We start from the raw sequence: 22,508 nt of genomic DNA, 5'->3' as shown, positions 1-22,508 counted from the left end.
GTCCTTCCATCCCTTCCACCAACACAGCTTTCAAGTGCTGAAAAAGGGGCTGTAGTAGAAATAATAAAAAAAAAAGGTTGTGGTAGCTGTTATAATGAACATAACAGTATTTTATATTATGACATAATTGTTCGTACTGCTGCACACAGTTACCCCAATACAAACATCTCTAAACTGTGCTATTCATTATCTTAATTTCAGTACTGCTGGGATGACCTATGGGGAAATAAGAGTACACTTCTAGCACAGCTAAACAAATTCTGCTTACAGCACAGTCTGCAAAGGGGGATCTGTGACCAGGGGCAACAAATCTAAAGTCTTCTCCTGTGTGCATCTGACATCAGCTGTTCTTGAATGGAAATGGCAGAAGGGGGGTACATGGTCAATGTCAACAGCAACCTCTGCAATCCTTTATAATACAGTACAGAATTTGTATTATCTTCACATGCACACATATTTTCTATGTTTAATTTACCTCATTCAGGACAGGAAAATATAAAAGATGGGGGGTCACATCGAGTAAATATATACCAAACATGTCAAGTCTTAAAATTATGCACACCTGTACAATAGTGAAAAACTATGGTAATCAAAATTGTCAATAAGCTATGATTTAAAAGCATTAACTGCTCATCAGTTTAGCGTTAACTGCAAATCATGGCCCTAGAATTATTGCTCTTATTCTGACTTTTGCAGTGATAGCTAACATGTGGCGCAATCGCTGTTTATGTACACATGCATGCCCTACACACACGTTTGCATTTGCATATAGTAGGGGAGGCAGGGTTTCTTTGAATTTTTTAATTTATTTTATTATAAAAAACTTTTTTAATACACTTTTCCCCTATTGTTATTGCTAGCAAGTCCCTATGTGATAGCATTGGCAGGTGACATGTTCTCTTTATGGAGACATCAGGGGTCTATTAGATCCCTAATGTCTCCCATGCCCTCCAATGAAGGCAATTAAGCTCAGGATTGTGCTTGATCTTCTGTTTACCTGGCATTTCAGCTGGGCTTGTGACAGCTGTGAAGCAGGCAGCTTTGAGAGCAGAACTTCCTGCTTCATGGATCAGGGAGCAGATCAGGGAAAAGACTCTTCCAAGTCTGCTCCTACTCAGCATCCTGACACCTTTTATGGTGGTATCGGGCTCCCCAGAGGAGCATGAGAGCCCAGAAACCACACTGGTGAGTGAAGGGGGGGGGGGCACCACCCCCTTTGCAGACTGGTCGAGCAGCTCTGTAGCCTCCCAGGTCACTTGTATTCTAAAGCCCACCACCTACTGTAAAAAATTATACCCAGATCATGGCAGCAGCAGGTATAACCAGTGGAACATCAGGACATACAGGTACATCTTGTGGTCCTAAAGTGGTTAAAGAATTTTAAAATATTGCAAAATATGAAAAGACCCCATCCCTGTTTATTTGCACCAGTACATGTCCCCCATGGCCGTGCTTTGTTTTTTGACAGTAGTTTGCATATAAGCCATAAAAATAGGCAGAATTTAATAAAATTTGACCTTAGACTTCAGTGGGATTCACCTCTAAGTTCGGGTTTGCTGAACTTTAAACAAAAGTTAAAAAGAGATCAGGTTTGAACCTTGGCAACTTAAACCCGGGCAGATTCGCCCCTCACTACTCAATGCCATAGTCAGTTATAGACAGACCACACTGCCATTGCTGGAAGAAAGATCTCAATGCCATAGTCTCTGGTAGACAGATCCTACTGCTATAGCCCTGATAGATAAACCTCTCTGCCATAGTCCATAGTAAGATATTACTGCCATAGTCCTTGATAGATAGACCTCACTGACGTAGTTCCTGATATACAGACCTCACTGGCATAGTCTTTGGTAGACAGAGCTCACTGTCAAAGCTGATAGACAGATCTAATTGGCATAGACAGGCCTCTCTGCCATATTCCCTGTCAGATTGACCTCCCTGCAATAGTCTAGGTCTGTATAGAAACATATTTCTGAATTAGGCACACCTAGGTGTGTGATTTAAATTTTAAACATATTCCCGAATATGAAATATCAACTTTTGAACTTGGTCTCTAACTCTATGACACAATACTCTTTGCTGTTATGTAAAACTTTTCATTGTTATACATGTAGCATTTTATAAGGCAATTTGCACCTCTGGTAATAAAGTGCAGCAAGAATTAAAAAAAGAAACTTAATGATAAAAAAACAGAACACTGAACAAAAACATTGTACATTAAGTACTTCATGGAAGCAATATGTGTTTATATGGTCTTTTAAAATATTTCTTGATGTTCAACAAAGAAATGGCACCATCATTGTCATATCTCAGCCATTCTGCTAGTACATAATGTACTAAGACTAAGGCACCCCAGGTCAGCACATGTTCCTCATTAGCGTACCTTTAATCAGTGGGAGGAGCATCATGCTAATCACTGTGATAAGTATTCCAGCTACTAAAGAGAAAACTATTTAAAAGTCATACTCTGGAGCTATGCGCCAGATTTGGATCGCTGCCACTTTAGTTTCTATACTCTAGTTATAGTCTGTCTATGGCTTAAAACTTCCAGCTTGTCTGTGTTAAGATAAGCACTGGATGTTCTCAGTGTTTCTCTTTTTTTTTTTCCCCAAAACATGTTTTGCAACACACTTATCCACAAAAAATGCCATGATATAGCTAAGCCTCAGTAAGAATTGCAGCAACTTACTCATGTTGGGCCCAAGAAGAAAAGACAAGGATAATTAAACCTAAAGCAATAATTTGTTTACCTGAAGAGCAGAAACGCTTTAATAACATGTGTTTGACTGTCCTAGGCAGTGTACATTACTGCCCAGCGGCTTTATCCGGATGGGAGAGCAGAGTATGTTCATCGTGTAACTGAAGTTGTTTAAGCAATAGAGGCTGAGCAAATATAGGTATGGATGAAGACAGAGAATTGTGCCTAGTGAGGAGGGATGTACACTATATTATTGTTTCTCAAACTGTGGGGCTACTGGTGGTACATGTCCACAGTGTAGGTAGTATGGATCTCCCAGTGGGAAAGTATGTTTACATAAGTGTTGGCTGACAGTGGGAGGCACTAAAGAGAGCATGTACATTTTACCAATTAAATGTGTGTCCATTCTATGGTTTTGGACAGCCAAAAACCATTGGGCCCTCAACTTGGAGAGTGAAGCATTGATTGTCCTGGAATTGAGATGGAGGGGTGGCACATCCATAATCTATAAGGACATAGGAAGGAAAGTAAATGTAGACAAGTAACCCTCCATGAATGTGGGAGGCTCTTTGGGTAGGGTAGACGTACACATGATACTCAAGCTGCATTAGCAACCAAAAATTTGGAAAACACTACTATTTGACAGTAATATATGCAACAATCCAGTACTGGTTAGCAGAGAAATGGAAATTAGTATTCTGAAAGAGATGTTGCTAGTAAAAGTGTTCCATTATCCTGGAACTTTTGTGGGTGAAAAATAGCATGTGGGAAGAAAAATATTAGAAGTAGAGAGAATTTTTAAATATTGATAGACTTGCCATATTTGGTTGGCTTTGTCATATGGAAGATGTTTGCATATCAGAAAATAACATATATAATTATAATGGAGAAACAAGGCTTGGTCACATAGATGGTTAAACTCACTCTCGTAGTTAAGTCCACACCGTTTGCTATGTCAGCGTAATCGTATTTTGTTAATAATGAAATGGCCTACCCTTTCTTTCACTTAGGGATAATAAGGCCAAAATTAGGTTAGTTCTTAAGAGCCCACTTCAAAGGCAGGTCAACCTTCTTGGCAAGGTACAGTTTGGCTGGGTAAGAGGAAGGTGTTAATGCTGGATTGAGCTTGCCCATTTGTTTGAGTATGAATGCTCCATTGTAAAGAGGTGGGAGTAACCCAACTGACCAAACTTTTAATATTCCTACTTTAATAAAATGCATAACACCTTGACCATGTAACAGTAATAGATAGTTTGAAGGAATTCCTACAGCAAGAACTGCAAAAAGTATCAAAACACAACCATTGCTTTAGGTTGACTTTGGCCATTATTAATTGTGGTTATAAAAGAATAATAGCAGTTAATATATGAAAATATAATCTCTGTATATTGGGAATTCAATTTCGCAACACGAGCCAAATTTCTTTTTAGTGTGAGGTATTCACCAGCAGTTATATCATTTGAACAATGTTGATAGTTTTACCTTGTTTCAGGAAATTAGCTTAAAGTGAATATGTTGGTAAATTAACGTTTTAAAAAAAAAATAGCCACAGTCCAAGCTGCCGATCTTTACTCTGTGGCAGAGCTAAGCTGTCTAACAAATCTTCTGCATCTGACAAACGTCCGAGTGTATATACACTCCCTGTGTATATGGCTAATTTCATGTTTTATAGGTGCAGTAGTGTATCTAGAGCATGGCAGGCAGGGCACATGCCATGGACAACACTTGAGGGGGGACACCGCACCACTCAGGAACAAAGGCAGTGTTTGCCCCTTTAGTTAAGCTGTGCCCCATTCAAACCTCCCATCAGAGCAAACCCGCAGTGACAGGCAGTGCAGCCAGTCGCAGTTGTCACATGTAAACAAAGATCTGAGGCAAGGAAAGTTACAGTACTCACTTCCTTTGCCAGGCTCTAAATGATGCCAAAACGGAGGTGCCAGATGTCTAAACAAGGGCACAATTTTGGTGTTTGCCATAGGTGCTTATTACCATAGCTATGCCCCTGGATGGGTGTAACTGTAGAAACTATAGCAAGCTTTCAAGATACAAGGCTCATGCCACAGGTAAAAGTCCCTATGGTTTGAATGCTTGGGATGATTTCCTCTATAGCAGACATACAAACTTAAATTTACTTTTACTTTGATTTACAAAACCTTCGGTCATACACTAATCTAATTATGTAGCTCAGGAGAAGAGGAAAGAGTCACAGCTGGCACAACTTGGTAGTTTCACTTAAATTAATGCACTGAAATTAGTTATGCAGGAGTCATTCTAATTTCTGAAGTCCTGATTAACGCAGAAGCCAATGTTCTCAGGGAAAAGGACTGGCATCTGGGATAGTTGCCACCCAGCCACCTGGGATCAGCCTTCCCTGATTATTAGTCAGATTTTGATGATTAACTATTAGTGGGGAAAGAGGAACAGTAAATATCTGCACATGCATTTTAATAGATTGTGCGGTGTTTAGTTCAGAATAGACTATATTTTTGTTGTAATTTTTTATCATCATGATATGGCAATGTGTTATTTTATTTGTCTGTTTACATGTAGAAATATACATCTAGCTGACTAAACTGTTAAATGGATTGAAGGGGAAATATGGATCAAGATTCTGGGTTTGTAGAAAATACCAAGTGTTTTCTAATTTTACCTAACAAAAATGTATCTTATTTGTGTATCACTCAGCTGTAGATCCTCAAATCATCTCTGAATTGGTGCTGACACTGTGCTTCCTACTGGAGGGTGGCTACTTTTGTTCCCCATGGTCCCTGTGTGTGTTTGTAAAGTAGTCACCGCTCCAAGCTCAATTCTGTAATGGACTACAATCTCACGTTTAGTTTATTAATTTGTATTGAGATTGTAGTCCATCACAGGAGTAAGCTTGGAGTGGTGGCTACTTTACAAACACACACAGGAACCATGGGGAACAAAAGTAGCCACCCTCCAGAAGGAAGGACAGTGTCAGCACCAATCCAGAGATGATTTGAGGATCTACAGCCGAGTGATATACAAATAAGATACATTTTTGTTAATTGTTACGGTACTTGAATGCATTTTTAAGATTTAACTCCTGAACTAGAGAACTTCTGTTTTATGACAAAAACGGATAGCGCTCCTATTGATGTATGTTGTAGAGAAAAGCTCTAACTCCTTCCCACTATACTTAAAAAAAGTGTTTCAATTGCTGTCCACGCACCCTGTTGCCGACATTTACTTTCACTTCTTTTCTGGGTAACCACTGTGACGAAGACTTTGTGTGCAAGCTTCAACATTAGACTTTTTAAAATCACTTTCTGAGCTTTTTATTTGTCTACTTTCCAGAGTAAGTTATTGTTTGTCATTTATCTCTATTGAAACCAGTAAAACCAGTTATTTTCTCCACCTGAACAGATAATACCTACTTGCTAGATGATTTATGGAAAGGCCAACAGAGACCTGCTCTCTCCATATTTACCCATAGGATAGAGAAAACCTGGCTCTTGACAGTTACTCATAAATTAGAAAGCTTTCTGACTAAAAGGCCATTATAAAGCACCTGGATTTATGCAATGTCTTTCAGTTTCAATAATCTAGTGAAGAAGACATGGCTGACAGGCTTTGCATCCTTGTGTTAGCAAACTCCTAGTTTTGTTTTCTAAAAGGTGGAAAAAGTGAGCAGAAATCTGATTGTCTCCAAGTCAATTGCTGGTTTGGCATTGCTTTAATTTTTCCTAAACCAGAGCAATAAAAAGAGGAGGCGTTAGGAGAAACACTTTGTGTCCTTCATTTTATGATGAATAATTCTGCAAGCTGCTATGACATTTTGTAAAGATGGCAGTGTATTTTGGCAAATAGGATGACACCATACTACTATCTGCCTGGAAGTAGTGGCTGCAAAGATTCTATATATTGCTAAACTTATATCATCTTGGTGTAACTGTTACTTGTCACAACCTCCATAGTTCCATTGGTGTACCACCTTATCACCCCTGAAAAACTTTTTCCACTTCCTCAACATCGGACAATTGCATGCCTATTTCACACATCAATATTATGGATACCAGTCTTTTCCTGTGTCATTTCCGTGAGAGAAGTCTTTCATCAACCAGCCAGTAGTACCAACCACCAGACTGCTTGAGTTTACAAGAAAGAAGTATTAATGACTACCCTTATGCCCAACTAAGTTGATTAGCGTTACCCTACAGCCAGGTATTGGATATCTCTATAGCCAAAATAGGCCATAGCCTTGGGTGACAGTATTGCCAGTAGTGGCACACAGCCACCCATACATAATCTTCATGACTCTTTGTAACGGATTCCCATGTTAGAAGGATTCAGACTACCGCCCTGTCTGCTGATGCAATCCAGATAGGTCCTTATTGTTTGTATTCCTGCACAGTTTGTACATTTTTGTTGGTTGTAATTTGTACTTCTAGTTCTCCTTGTCTGGTTAATACACTAGAACCAAACTACTAAAGGAGTAGAGTAACCTTGTTGCCTACTGGTTCACTAGGTGTAATGACTCTTTTAGTCTTCCTTCCCCTGTCTCAGTGTGCCTTGTGTAGGCAACATCTGATCGAGTTAGTGTGATACTGATGCGCCAGTCAGTTTGTGGAGGAGGAGGGTCAGCACAATACAATAGTCCCAGGGGACAGAAGTATAAATCCAGCCCTCCTGCAGTACTTAGTGTCACCATATTGTGCCCTCATAAGAAATCATCACCACTATGACAACACACAGTGTCATCAGGATGCTATCAAAAGGGCTTATAGAGATATTGATCACATACAGGAAAAATTTCTAAACCCATTTTGCATGGAACTTTTTCATGCAAATTAGGGTTAATACTGCCTAATCGAGTCCTATGTGACAACCATAAGTTTGGTAATGCCACAATAAGTTATAATATATGATTGTGAAGAATACCAGGTCTACCACTGCACTGCAAGGGTTAAATGCTTGTTTTTCTCTAGGGGATGGAATAAAACAGGTATACTGACCTGAACCTTGATCCTGCCGAGATGCTAGACCGGTCCCCACAGCCTTTTCTCCCCTGGGCTCTGGTGGTCTAAGGGCCGCTGCCATCATCATGTCTAATCCATGTCTTTTGACTTGCATTAGATGTGAGGACACTAAGGGACATTGCACACCCAGAGCAGACAGGGAGAGAGGTGAGGGCTGACCGCTACAGGACCAAGGATCAAGTCAGCATATCTGCTTTATTCCATCCCCTAGAGAAAAACGAGCACTTAAACCTTTCAGTGAGGGGGTAGCCCCACTGCAAGGGAGAGTTTTTAAAATGCCCGGAGTTCTTTTTTAATGAAGGGGATGTTTATTGGTTGAGAGGTGATTTCCATTGTGATTTGTAACTTTATCCATGATATGATAAAAGTAACTATTTGTAAGACTATTCCAGCATGCACCACTGTCTGGCTAACCGGTATAATGCATTGTTAGAAAAAGGTGTACGCTTCTTAACTGTATGGAATAATATCTAATACTTTGCAAAGCCAAGTGCTGTGAAGGAAAATGTAATATTGGCAAAAACACAGAACCGATATTATTTATTTTATATTTCCAGGTCAGCCGTCCACATCCAGGGGACTCCCCTCTACTTATCCTGTTTGTCATTGGTGGAGTATCTGTCTCAGAAGTCCGAATGGTGAAAGACCTTGTATCAACTCTCAAGCCTGGTGTCCAGGTACTAGCATGCACAATGCTCTCTAAAGCTGTCTGAACACAAAAGCTGCTGCAGATTGTTTCGGTGGAGGTCAGAACATCACTCTGAACTTTTAATGTTGAGGATTATGAGGATAAACTGTTTGTAAAGCTACACTTGCATTTACAAATACACTTCGGAATTTATCAAAATTGGAGCAGACAAAATCTGAAGCAGTTGTGGCAACCAATCAGCTCCTCTCTTTCCTTTTCAAATCTTAACTGAACAAACTGAAGAGAGAAGCGGATTGGTTGTCATGCACAGCTGCTCCAGATTCTGTCTGCTCCAGTTTTGATAAATTCACCCCACTGTTTATATTAGGTACCACAAAGCTCCTCTGAAAATATTTGTGGGTGTCAAAGGATACCCTGTAAAGTTTTTGTAAAGTAATGTTTTATGTTTGTTTTTTTTATTCTCTGGTATATACAATCTTTGTTTTACAAATAAACACAGCAAAAGATTTAGGGTTAGCTAAAGACATCAGAGTAGAATCTGCCTGCCTGAAATTTTGGACTGATGCTTATCATAAGGGGTGACGAAATCTAATGAGACAGATTCAGCTTAAAGCTATTCTGTAAACAGGTATCTTGCAGCAAAGCTGGAAGTCAAGCTGATCAAAACGGAACTAAATATTGTTTTAAAAATGCCCTTTTAGGCTGGGTTCACACCTGGGTGTTTGTCAGCGCTGATCGAAGCGCTGAAAAACACTCAAGCAGTGAAATTCCATCATTTCCAATAGGCATGGTTCCCACCTGGGCATATTTCAGCCCGTTTTGACGCGCAGAAAAACGCCCTACGCCCGAACTAGTACAGGAGCTTCTTTTGGGGCATATTTCCGCGCGTATCCATTAGGATACAGCCGGATAGCTTTCGTAAACGCGCGTTTGACGCGCTTTTCGTGGACCGCAAATCACGGTAAAACAGTGCACCACGAAACGCGCGTCAAATGCGCATATTACGAACGCCCAGGTGTGAAGCCAGCCTTATAGTTCTGAGGAGAATAAAGAAAATGTATACAAAGCCACATTCCATTAGGCAAACCTGTCTTTCCTCTGGGTAATTAAATACGCATTTGATGAGAAGGTCATGGTTGACCCTGTCCACTCTTTGAAAGCTGACCATACACTGTGCAGATTTTGGACAATTGTTGATGAACTGGCTGAAATGCGCACAGTTGGTGCCACTGTCAGCACCCTTCTGCCCAACATCCTCCGATCAGAAAATTTGGGGAGCCGAATGGAAAATCTTTGGGCAAACACTGTTTGAGTACTCTGACCTGATCTATCCACTCTGTTTAGCGTGGATGGAGGAATTGGCTATTTTTTTTTTTTGTTCGGCCTGTAGGCTGAACGAAAATTTTTTTTACAGTGTATGGCCAGCTTAAGCCTCTTTTTTGGTTATTAAGACGGCCCTTTATATCAATAAAAAGAGACATTAGGGATGGAGCCAATCTCAACTTTTCATTATAAATATAACATCTGCATATACATTTTTTTCTTTTAATGTTTAGTTTGCATTGCCTAGATTAATGACGGTTATATTTGAATGTTCTCGAATGGGAACATCAGGTAAAGCGGGATGAGGAATCACTAGTTGACGTGCGCGATCTAGAGCCTTAAAGATGAGCATAGTTTTACCCACAGCATTTCAGTGCACACTTCTACCTTAATTGAAATAAGCAGTTTTGTTGGGGTTTCACTCGCACCGCTCACTCCCATGATGGACTACAATCTCAATACAAATTAGTAAATAAAACGTGAGATTGTAGTCCATCACGGGAGTGAGCCACCCTCCAGAAGGAAGGACAGTGTCAGCACCAATTCAGAGATTATGTGAGGATCTACAGCCGAGTGATACACAAATAAGTTACATTTGTGTTATTAGTTAAGGTACTTAAATGCATTTTTAAGATTTAAAGTGGACCTTTACCCATTTCTTTAAAATAACAACAAACACACCTTTAGAATTGTTTAGTAATGATAATCTACAAACACATACTTCTAGATAATTGCAGGTTTTGAATACCTTATTTCTCTTCTCTTGCCCAGTCTTCTGACAGTGGCTATGTTTACTAAGGGCAGATTACTAGCTTTCCTTTTACTTCATTGATTTCTGTCACATGTGACTTAGACATGTGACTATGACATGTGGCCATGCACATCATCTCAGGGGAGGAAAATGCCTTTCCCTGAGATCTCGTGAGATTACAGATTAGTTTTCCCAGCAATGCTCTGCTGATGACAAAGCAATCCCAGTGTGCATTGCTTTGCCAAACTGAAGTCATTTTGCCCTTTCAAAGCAGGAAGTGAATGCTCTGCAAGTGTAAAGCCCGTGACACACTGCACACAAAGCCGTGCAGAACGAAGCAAAGCTGTTCGGCACAGAGCTTTGCGTGCAGTGTGCGAGCTGAGTGCAGGCAGATGATTGACTGCACCTTGTGCGTAACAACCGGCCAGATGTCGCATCCTGACGTGCAGGTTTTTTCATCTCGGTACGCTCAGCTATGCAAGCTCTCTGCGTGTGTATTGCACTGCATGTGTATTGCACTTGAAAATTGCATAATAGGCTCCGTGCTGCTTCGCGTGCAGTGTGTCACAGCCTTAAGTATTTCAAAATCACAGCATTTTACACCTGACATATGTTATTATTAATCATCATACACAGAGGGATGCATTAGTAGAATTTGATTTTCGAGTGTAAAGGTCCGCTTTAACTCCTGGGTTTAGTGTCAATTTAAGTTAGTTAATTTTTACAGAGATGCATGAGAACACACAGTTCTGTGCACTTCCCCATGAACATTTTTCTGGTTGCAAACTTTTAGCCAGAGCAAATATGAGTCACAGTGCAACATAACTCAGCTAAATTGTTATAAAGTGCAATACACATGCTGAAAAGCCAAAGAAACTATGTGCATTGTTAAATACATAGATTTTATATAACATGTCATTTTTACTTTGCTGTTAAAGAAAAGGAAATCTTAATTACTTTATAATCCTAAAATATGAATACCAAATTGATAATAAGAAAGTACAAACCCAATTCCAAAAAAAGTTGGGACACTGTGTATAATCTACATAAAAACAGAAAGCAATGATTTGCAAATCTCATAAACCCATATTTTATTCACAATAGAAAATAGAAACCATATCCAATGTTTAAACTGAGAAATTGTACTGTTTTAATATAAAAATATGGTCATTTTGAAATTGATGGACGGTTAGGACAGGGCCATGTTTACCACAGTGTAGCATCCCCTCTTCTTTTAACAACACTCTGTAAACATCTGGAAACTGAGGAAACCAGTTGCTGGAGTTTTGGGAGAGGAATGTTGTCCCATTCTTGCCTGATATAGGATTCTAACTGCTCAACAGTCCTGGGTCTTCTTTGTTATATTTTACGTTTCAAGATGCACCAAATATTTTCAATTGCTGAGGCAGGGCAGGAAGCACCCGGACTCTTCTACTACAAAGCCATGCTTTTGTCATAGATGCAGTATGCGGTTTAGCATTGTTCTGCTGAAATATGCAAGGCCTTCCCTGAAAAAGACATAGTCTGGATGGGAGCATATGCTGCTCTAAAACCTGGATATACTGTATCTCTCAGCATTGATGGTGCCTTTCCAGATGTGCAAGCTGCCCATTCCATAAACACTAATGCACGCCTATTCCATCAGAGATGCAGAGACTGGCATTTTGGGTGTCGGGAGCTGGGAAGAGAGTGATGAACGTCCGTTCACCGACCTCCTCCTCGCACTATGGAACCGGGAGAGATGCAGATTACATCACTTCCGGCCCCATAGCTGTCGTTGCTGGACTCCTGAAGCGATCTGCACTTCAATAGCATATGTAGAGTGAAAAGGTGATACTAGGGGTCTTTTGGACCCCCAGTATCACCTTAAAGAGGACCTGTCACCACCAATATGCTATCACCTGGGTGGGCTTATAATCCCCCTTATGTCATAGCAATTAAAGTAAACAAAAAAAAATAAAAACAACAGTTTTTTAAAATAATGTCAAATTAAATAAATGTAAAAATAATTTTTAAAATGTTAAAAGTGGCTCTCCCCCGCGAGCATGCGCATCATAACATAAACAGGCATCGAGTGTGCCTACGTATTTAAACGATGATTGCGCTACACATGCTGGGTATGGCTGTGCACGCCAGAGTGAGAGCAATAATTCTAGCGCCAATATTTATGCATATATCTAAATTGATGACCTGTAGGGGCTTTTAAAGCGTCGTCTATGGACTTTTTGGGGTACTGAATTTTGTCGCCGTTTCACAGATGCACACACACAGTTTTTAACCTGGGCATGTTGGGTATGTATTTACTTGTTGTAACCTTATCTTGTATATTTCATTTTAAAAATGGGTATTTTATTGTGTTTTGGTGCACTAAATTTAACTAAAGTGCATTTTTCACTAAATGTTTGGGTTTGATAATAAGTTGCGCTAATATCATGCAACATAAAAATTTGCAACTGCCACCATTTTATTCTACCCCCTGTTTAGGGGTTTAAAGTAATTTTCAGGCCTAAAATGTGGATTATATCATGGGTGCAAAAAAATGTTTAAAAAAGCCCTCGGTCATTAAGGGGTTAAACATTGGATGTGTTTTCTATTTTCTTTTGTGAATAATATATGGATTCATGAGATTTGCAAATCATTGCTTTCTGTTTTTTGTAGATTATACACAGCGTTCCAACGTTTTGGAATTGGGGCTGTAATTGAGGCAGTGATTTATGAAGTGGGACACAAAAAGACAAACGTGTTGTCTATAACATCCAATAAAATTCCTTGTAGGAAAGATGGGAACAACTCTGCATTTGCTTCTGCTTTCATAAATCAGCTCTATTGTCTTTATTCCTTTTATTTATAAATCTCTGCTTTGCATTGTTATCAGAAGTATACTGATTTATGAAGTTATAGTACCTTTGTAACAGATACATTATTTGAAAATATCCCATATGATCCTCCTTCTGGGATGTCTTTGAAGGGAAGTATTACAGTCATTTGCGTTCTTGTGAAATGTAAGATTACACGGATACCTGTAATGTAGGAGTATTTATAGCTTTGGCTTGTAGGATACAAAAGTGTAAAGAGCAATAGTTTATCGAGCTGTAAATACGGTCATGTTCCCTGGCAAACAGTGTATAATCCCCTTGACTATGTTAATCGCTGCAATGGACTTTTACTGATGGGGGAGTGTCAAACCTCCTACCTCTGATAGGATTAGAACCTGAAAATATATATTTATTTAAATTCCATAGAATATTTGGCAAAATATAGTTCACAAACTACTAATTTAAAGATTGACTTGACTGAGATGAATAAAAATAGAACTGTTAGCTCTTTTTTTCTTAATCCTCCTGATGGAAGGGGTTTAGAAAGATGGTAGCTTATCTAATACTTTTACATGTGACACTTAAACACCTCTACCATTCGGTGTCACGAAATGTACTCTGTAAGTAAAAATCAGCTTTAGAAAAGTCATTTTTGTCTGTCAGCTTAGTCTGTAATTCCTATCATCATGTCTAATGGAATGAGCTAGATATATTTGAATGCTTTTAGTCTGGTGTAAGATATGAAACCCCATTAGCTTTATCATGAATGCAGGAAGTTGAAGAAGATGAAGAAATGAAGATAGTTGCAGAATTAGCTCATTTAGGTCCATCAGTTTAAGATGATTCTTACAAATTTTGACAATGGTGATTCACTTACTATGCTTCTGGGGCTCCATGTGCAGCCCCAACTCTTCGAAAACAGCTACTATAATATACAGTATTCATATTGGGGGGTAAATAATAAAGACTGATGCACACTGAAAAATACACCAATTTCTACATGCCTGTTTAATTGTCACTTCCTGCAAAAAATGAATAAACGTGGTGCATACCAATTGGTAGGTTAATTGGCTCCTCTCTAAGTTGGCCCTCTATGTATGCATGTGAGATAGGGACCTTAGATTGTAAGCTCTTTGAGGGTAGGGATTGATGTGAATGTGCAACTATGTAAAGTTCTGCGTAAATTGTTGGCGCTATATAAATACCCGTAATAATAATTAATTTCTCACATGGTGGTGGTGCTGCACATTCTGACTCTGCCTTACTCGGGCATGCACCAAAATTTTGGCATGAATCTGAAACTGGGATCATCCAAAGTTTGCTGCATCTCCCTGGCCATCCATAGCACTTTTAACCTGATTTGGTGTGGCTGGCGCAACACCACATAGGACTTATAACATGGTTAACTTGGTGCAAAGAAAATGTGCCTTAATTTACGCCACAAAACTGACATATTTCACTTTGTTAATTCCCCACTATGCATTTAGAAAATATACAAGCTAGGATATGTCAGTGATGACAATAATAAAGTAAAAGGTGTAATGGATCCTGCCAAGGAAAGGAGCCACCCTAAAACAGGAAGTCAGGGCCAGCTGAGGGGAAGAGCTGATTCTGCAGGAAACTAAAACTGTTAAACATCAAGCAACAGCATCCATTGTAAGGGATTCAACTTTAATATCACTTTATGGTAAATCTGTTTGGAGTATCCTGCTGGTTATATCTTTCTCAAATGTTGTTAATAAAACATGTTCAGAGACTGCACAAGCTGTATTTAGAGTAGATAGGCTACAGCAGCATTAGTAGTACTCTCAGAATTGCCGATGCTGTCTGCTGATCAGAGAGGTCAGGGAGCACAGAAATATGTGCACACCAAACAGAACCCCCCCTGAACCCAAAATGTTACATGATTGGGGCTCAGTATAGGGCATAGGATAATGTTGTTGCACCTATAGTTCTAGCCTAAAGTGTATCTAAAAACCAAAAATATTTTTTTCTTTGGACTGAATAGGCAATGGCTACAACCCCTGTCAGGTTTTCTTTGTCATTTAGTTCCATTGTGGAGATTTACCTTAGCTTCCTGTACTGTACTGGGGATATCTCCAAAGTGAGGGAAATTCCCTCTTAGAAACTTGTCAATGGAACAGGTGCCCTTATTGGAAAATGTCCCCTGTTACGAAATCTCTCAACTCAAAATTATAGATTTTCCTTTAAGTCCTGCCTCCATGACCATGATCATTATAACAAATAGAGAGGGGGGTGAATGCTTCAAAGAGACAGCCAACAGTAGTAGCTGAAAGAGGTTCAAACTATTCCACACTATCCAAAGCAAAAGAAACGTTTTACATTCAGACCACAATGTAGCCACAGCATGGCCTAACACCAATGTAGTTGTTGGGACTGTATAGAGATATATTACATGCAGGTATTTTAAAAATACATTTGATAAATGTTAATGGATACTGTACTAAAGGGTATTATATTATTTTCCTATTCCCTGCATTTTACTGTTTGACAGGTCCATTGTCTGTCACACGTAGCCACAGTCTATAAATAGTGTGGCAGTTATGTGGGAAACAGCTTGAAATTAGTTCAGTGATTCAAGAATTGTACAAGCATATTGTAGATCTAATTCTTTTCTCATTTTTTAAACTATTTTTAACTTGTTTTCACTTGATTCCTACGTGCCCCCATTCTATTCCTGTCTTAATGTCCATTTTAAGAAAGAGCATGTTATGCAGTGCTGGCCGGACAAGTATTTTTAAGTTCAATCAGTGTGTCTTCTTACGGCTTGTGGCTTCATATGCACTGGAATGAGGTGTGCATGACACACTTCTGGTGGATGCCACTAGTTCTAGTACACTGTGATCTCACCGCTAAATTTAGTATCATATTGTACATTATGTAATTTTAAAAAAACAAGCTTTAATATCCAAAAAGGAAAATGGAAGATTAGATAGCAGCTAAATCAGTTCTAGCTGTCATTGTACTAGAAAAGTTTAGACCAGGAAAAGAGGTATGTGACTAGTTGCCGTGGGGTTTTTTTTTTTTTTTACCTTCTACACAGATAGAAAGCCAACCTTTTAAAGCTCCATTATAGTCTGAGGATTTCCACATTACCATAAAATAAATATTCCTTCAGTGCTGCTAATCACCTTACCAATGCATGCTGATGGTCCAAGCTGCTAAATACACAGTTCAAATACACATTTCTGGAATGTCTTACCTGCCAAACGTTTTTAACTCTGTCCAGCCATTTTTGTAATATGTGCAATGTGAATTTTGTCATTTGTGCGAATGCGTGCCTATACAACCTCAACCTAACTACTCAACCATCACGTTCTCAAACAATTCATCCCCACACAGCTACCTCCTCATGTATCACTTCCCCCTCCCTTTTAAATTGTAAGCCCTCAGGGGCAGTGCTCTCCTTACTATCTTGTCTTGAATTGTATTGTGATTGTAATGTCTTCCTTATATTGTAAAGTGCTGCGCAAACTGTTGGCGCTATATAAATCCTGTATAATAATAATAATGACATAATCACATGCATACCTAATGAAGTGCACATGGGTGACACCCGGCTTGGTGTCGCTGTAGTAGAGAAAAGTGAGATCATCAACCTGCCTATGCTGGCTGTGTTAATCTCAGGACCTGTTGAACTGAATTAGAAATCATGTGGCTGATAAAACATTTCCCTCATATGCATGTTAGCATGTATTTAGATGTTTGCTGCATGTTAATAGACTTAGCCCTCGTTCACACCTGAACGTTTTGTAGCGCGTTCTACGCTCGACGAACGCTCTACAAAACGCTCAAAAATATAAATCCCATTGTATTCAATGTTCTCGTTCCCACCTTGGCGTATTTCCGCCCGTCCCTAACGCGCTACAAAACGGCCCACGCCTGAAAAGGTACAGGTACTACTTTGGGCCGTTTTGTTGCGCGTTTCCATTGGGATACAGCCAAGTAGCCTTCGAATCGCGGTAAAAAAACGCGCGACAGACGCGCATATGCAATACGCCTAGGTGTGAACGAGACCTTACGGTCTTGGTAGGCTTATGGTTAATCTGCACCTGTGGCCTTTTTCAAGTTTCCCTCTTAGAAATGCCAAGTAATACTAGCAACATCAAGCTAGGGGTGATCATTCCTATTGTGTCTGTTTGCTCCTACGAATCACATTATCTTGTTGTTTTGACCAGTCTGGTAAGAGGCTTAGGCTTGTCAGTGGTGAAAGTGTTAAGAAATATTTTCTGCCCACTTTGGTGCTCAGTTGAGCATTGTGCTCTGTCAATAGCTGTGCTAAGTGAAAGACTCCTTTTTCATTCTGCTGATTTCAGATCCTTTTACTTATTTCTCGTCTCTTTCATCGCTTTCAAATAGAACACCAAAAATGCTCTTGCTGGTTTCATCGGCAGCTCAATTGTTGCGTATTGATAGATGGGGCTGATGCAGCCTCTCAAAAAAAAAAAATCCTTTAATGAAGCCTCAAATTAACAGGGAATCATTAGTGAGAGGGATATTTAAAGACTATGCGTTGGGAATGTTGGCTAACTTTCTAGAATGCATTGAGTTTTGAGAGCAGTGACTCTCCATCTGGCATACTCCTGGCTTCAGGTCAACCTAGGTGACAGGTCATTTTCTAATGAAGAACGCAGTTCTGTTAACTCTAGAACATCAATACATGAAAAGCATGCACTGCTGTGCTCTTTTAAAAACATGGTGCTTACAGGGTTAATAGAAACCTTAATGATGTTTGCATGCATTCCTCACTCAGAAGCAACATAGTGGGGGGATAATAATTGCTGAATTAGGAGAGGTAATTGGAGTTTCACTGAAGCAGTACAAACCAGTTCAGTTTGTCAGTCAAGTTTCCATTGTTCAGTTCATCATAGCAAACATTTGTGGGAGTCATTTTATGCATATGGGACTATTGAATTTATTAATATACATATTCAAGTAGTATTAAACTCTGAAACCTTTTTTTTTATAATGAGTCCAGATCAAACAAATATACACTGCCTTGCCAAAAAAAGTCGCACACTAATATTTAGTTGAACTGCCTTCAGCTTTGATTATGGCACGCATTTATTTCCATCCAGAGTATTAATTTTTTACCAAGATCTTGTAGGGATGATGGGAGAGTCGGAACACTGCGTAAAGTTTTCTCCAGTACATCCCAAAGATTCTCAATGAGGTTCAGGTCTGGACTCTGTGGTGGCCAATCCATGTATGAAAATAATGTCTCATGCTCTCTGAACCACTCTTTCACAATTTGAGCCCAATGAATCTCATCTTGGAATATGCCTGTGCCATCATGGAAGAAAAAAATTCATTGATGGAAAAATCTGGCTATTCAGTATAGGCAGCTGACCTCATTTTTTGGGGGGACATAACGTTGCTCAACCTAGGCTTATTATCTATCTGCTTAGCTAAATACAAGTGGTTACTTTTTTTTGGCCAGGCAGTGTACATTTCTCAGCAAAGTATTTCTGTGCAATTTTGTTCAAATACTTAAAGTTGTCATATTTTCAAACAGCTGTCTCCAATCATTTTCTTTTTTAGTTGTGGCTATAGGCATGGTTAAAACCTTTGCAGTTTTTCTTTTTGTGCTGCCCCATTAGGGTTGAAACACCTTAACTTTCTGACCTGGAGACCCAACAGAACATGAGAGCAAATCTCACCAAAGTGATGGGAAATCCCTTCTAAGAAAGTGGTCACTGGAAAGGGTATTTCCACTGGAAGATTTCCTGCTCCTGTTACAATAACAATTGTAAAATTTTAGAACTCTCGTTACTTCCTGTTCTGGTGACATTGGTCACCAGGAAAAATAGAGAGGGTGAATCTTGCCAGCAGGGGGAGCAGTTAGTGACAAATCTCGAAAGTGCAATAGGAAGGCATGGAATCCAGAGTCTATTGTGTAGAGTACAATGGCTCAGAATAGGCAGCTGTCATAGGCAAAGGGGCCTCTGTAGTGCACTTGGAAATAAATCCAGGAGGTATAGGAGAAAGAGCACCACATTTAGGAGTCCAAAGGCAAGCTTTAGCATTTTATTCTTGCAGGTACAAAAGCCTGGCTGCAACAACCAGCTGATAAAGCCTGCTTTTTAGCAAGAGCAGTTCTACCTTTGGCCTTTTTTTGAGTCCATTATCCCATTTTCACCAGCACTTTTGGGCCTGAAGAAGGCGGTATTTTGGGGCTGCCAAAAACCGTTGGCCTGCTTTTTTGGACACTTTTGAACTGCCAAGTACTGGTGTTGCCTATAGCTTTCTCCTATACCTTTCGCAATAAAATAACCTTATGGGATTTAACACTTCTTCACTGTATCTAAAAGTAAGTAATAGGTTTCGGCTGTAGGTACACCTCAAGTACAACTGCATTAGCAATAGCCCAGACATAAATATAATATTATACGTAATTTTATCTTTTGAGATTTCTTGCTATCCACTGTAGAATATGTAAGTCTTCTGATTAATTCTAAAGGTCTAGGGGTATTGCGTTAAGGACTTTTACTTACCTGATCCCTGCTTAGGCAGGCTCTAAGATCGGCACCCGCAGCCTCTTTCTTCCTGCACTCTGGTGGTCAGAGGCCTGCTGACCTCATCAGGTCTAATGCAGGGGCCATAGCCCCACATTATACATAAGGACCCTGAGGGACAGCCCATAAGCCAGAGCGTAGGGGAGAGGGGTGAGCGCTGACTTCTGGGAGAGCAGGGATTAGGTAAGTGAAAGTCCATTACAAAACTCCCCTAAACATAAACAAGCAGTTAACCCTTACAGTGCAGGAGATAGACTTTAAAGCTGAATTCTTTCAGAACCTTTTTACCCACACTTGTAGCAAGTCATGACAGAAATACTTGGGCTGCCTTTGTTGACCTCTTTGTGAAAATGCTAGCATTCTCAGTATTTTGTTTTGTTTTATAGAGTAGGACATTATTTGGTTTTGAGAGAATTCCCTGTACTTACTGTCCCAGAGACAAAACAGGAACTGAGAGGAAATCTCTTCAAAGTATGAAGAAAATCCTAGCACTGAACAAGGTGTCTCTGTTGGAAGATTTACCCTCACTACCTGTTCTGGTAGCAACTTTAACATTTTGGATTACCTATACTTCTCCGTCCCAGTTATAATGGTCACAGGGACAAACATAGAGAATGAATCTCCCCAGCAGGGACATAACAATAAAAACTTGACAGAGATTTTAACACTTCTCCACTTCATTGCTTTAGATAGCATTAGAATGGCAATGGCATGCATGCATCAAATCAGCAGCAGGAGATTAGATGAAATTATCTGTTTTATTTATATTTTGAAATTATCTGCAATTTTGTAAATATTGCAGCCTGCTGTTCTCATGGGAGCTTAGACGTAAGTATAGCCCCACAGAAAATTCTTGACTTTTTCAACATATTTGAACAAGCAAACATTAGATCTTCTTTTAAACAGTGCCTACAGATACAGGGGATATACTTTAACACAAGACACATAACATTCACTTGGTGTATTCATTCTCATAATCTTAATTGATGAGAATGCAATGTTGTCGTGTGGCACTGTTTGAATGCAGATCTAATGTTTGCCTTTTCAAATATGTTCAAAAAGTCAAAAATATCCATACTTACTTTTTCATATGATTGTAAATGATAAAATCTGAATACTAACATATTCTTTAGTATACCTTAATGTCACAAACCAACCATTTAAAAAAATGTAACTATAGCATATATTTCCCAATTGGATGCAGCAAAGCCCTTCACCACCTGTGATAGTGCCCGGCTCACTCCGTTGTTCTCACTTTACGGTTGTGCTTATCAAATCTTTGTTATCATAATAGGCATAGCCCACCTACTACTTCTTAATAATGAAGTGGGAAGAACTGCTTGTCAATAACTGGAAACCCCTCTTTTATGAAAGCAGAACCTTGTTTTACAGGTTTATCCTTGCTCAGCTATGAGATTCTGTGAAATAGGAGTGGCCTCTCATAGGTCCTTCTTGATTAATTCTGTTCTGTCTGACTGTTAATAGGAACCCTGGAAAGCAATTGCCATTTTTTCATTCTTTCTGCTCCATGTTCTATCTCTTCAGCGCTCTATTGGGGTTTCTACACTCCTGTAAAATGTAGAGGAGACAAATGGAACCTTGTATCTCCACTGATAAAAATTCTTCCTCAAACTGCAAGACTTTTATAGGGCAATTATAGACTTTATGAGCTATTTCAAGTCAATCCCTGCCCATCATCTTCATCCCTGCATAGGTGCCTGTCCCTCCTGGATGTTTAACAGAGGACTTCTGCTTAACAAACGTATGGTGTCCCATTTAGTTATCTGCAAGCTACACTGTATCCACAGCATACCTGCAAGTTTCAAATATTTTTGACCTTTAGACTTCATGCACACAATGTTTAAGGTTGCGGCTGGGGATTCCTGCAACAAGAACACGCAGCAGGAATTCCAGGTGTGTCTATACAAAAGCACCCGCTGTGCCCATTCAAGTTAAAGTGACATTAAAGTCAAAGTTTTTTTCCCCCATGCCCAATCCTGCTGTAGGGACTTACCCTAAATGATGCCTCTTAATCCGATCATCTTCTTCTTTACTGTCCTTTTCAGCTGTGCCTCCAGCGCTGGTGCGGGTCTCCGATCCAGAGCTGACTCCTCTGTCCTCCTCTTCTCTGATGTCCCACAGTGTCTTTGTGGGTGCACGCTGCTCCATATACTTACCTTGTGTCTCTACTCGTCTCCCGGCCGAACATCTGAAGTGCGCATGCGCCCACCCAAAGATCCTTTGCGTCCGCCCGAGACTCTTCAGATGTTCGGACGGGAGCGCGTGGCGAAGACACAAGGTAAGTTTAAACCCTTTTTGAAAGGGTTTTTTTTTCTTTTCATATTTTTGCATATATCTACTGCTCGCTAGCAGTAGATATATGCAAAAACACGCAAGGGTTTAATAACCCTTTAATGACAGGCTGATAGCGGCCACATTTGTCTGTGGCTGTCCACAGGTAATCATACATGGAATGATTACCTGCAGATTGGGAGAGATGCTTGTTCCTGGATGCAATCTCTTATCACGGCCAATACTTATGAACCTGTTTAATATATTAATATTATTCAGCTGTCCTTTTGGATGTCACATTAGACTTATTTGGCAAACAAATAATAAGGAAAACTTGTGTACATGGCTTTGCATGACACCGCATAAATTGCCACTAAGTATAATGCTGAAAATGTTAGCAAGCACGTTATTTTTGTCTACTGCCAGTTAAGTACATTTGT

The 22,508-nt window shown here is 39.6% G+C and overlaps 1 protein-coding gene across 1 annotated transcript in view; it reads left to right on the top strand.

Annotated features, from left to right (window-relative positions):
- SCFD2 (sec1 family domain containing 2) overlaps positions 1-22,508 on the top strand; it is a 357,431-nt gene that overhangs the window by 331,781 nt on the left and 3,142 nt on the right. Inside the window, exon 9 of the mRNA XM_018575955.1 lies at positions 8,259-8,378. Within this exon, the coding sequence (XP_018431457.1) occupies positions 8,259-8,378 (120 nt within the window). The remainder of the gene's footprint in view (positions 1-8,258; positions 8,379-22,508) is intronic.

This window comes from Nanorana parkeri, unplaced genomic scaffold (genome assembly GCF_000935625.1).
Source record: "Nanorana parkeri isolate BGI_ZX_2015 unplaced genomic scaffold, ASM93562v1 scaffold54, whole genome shotgun sequence".
Lineage (NCBI taxonomy): Eukaryota > Metazoa > Chordata > Amphibia > Anura > Dicroglossidae > Nanorana > Nanorana parkeri.
This window is presented reverse-complemented; position numbering and strand designations above follow the sequence as displayed.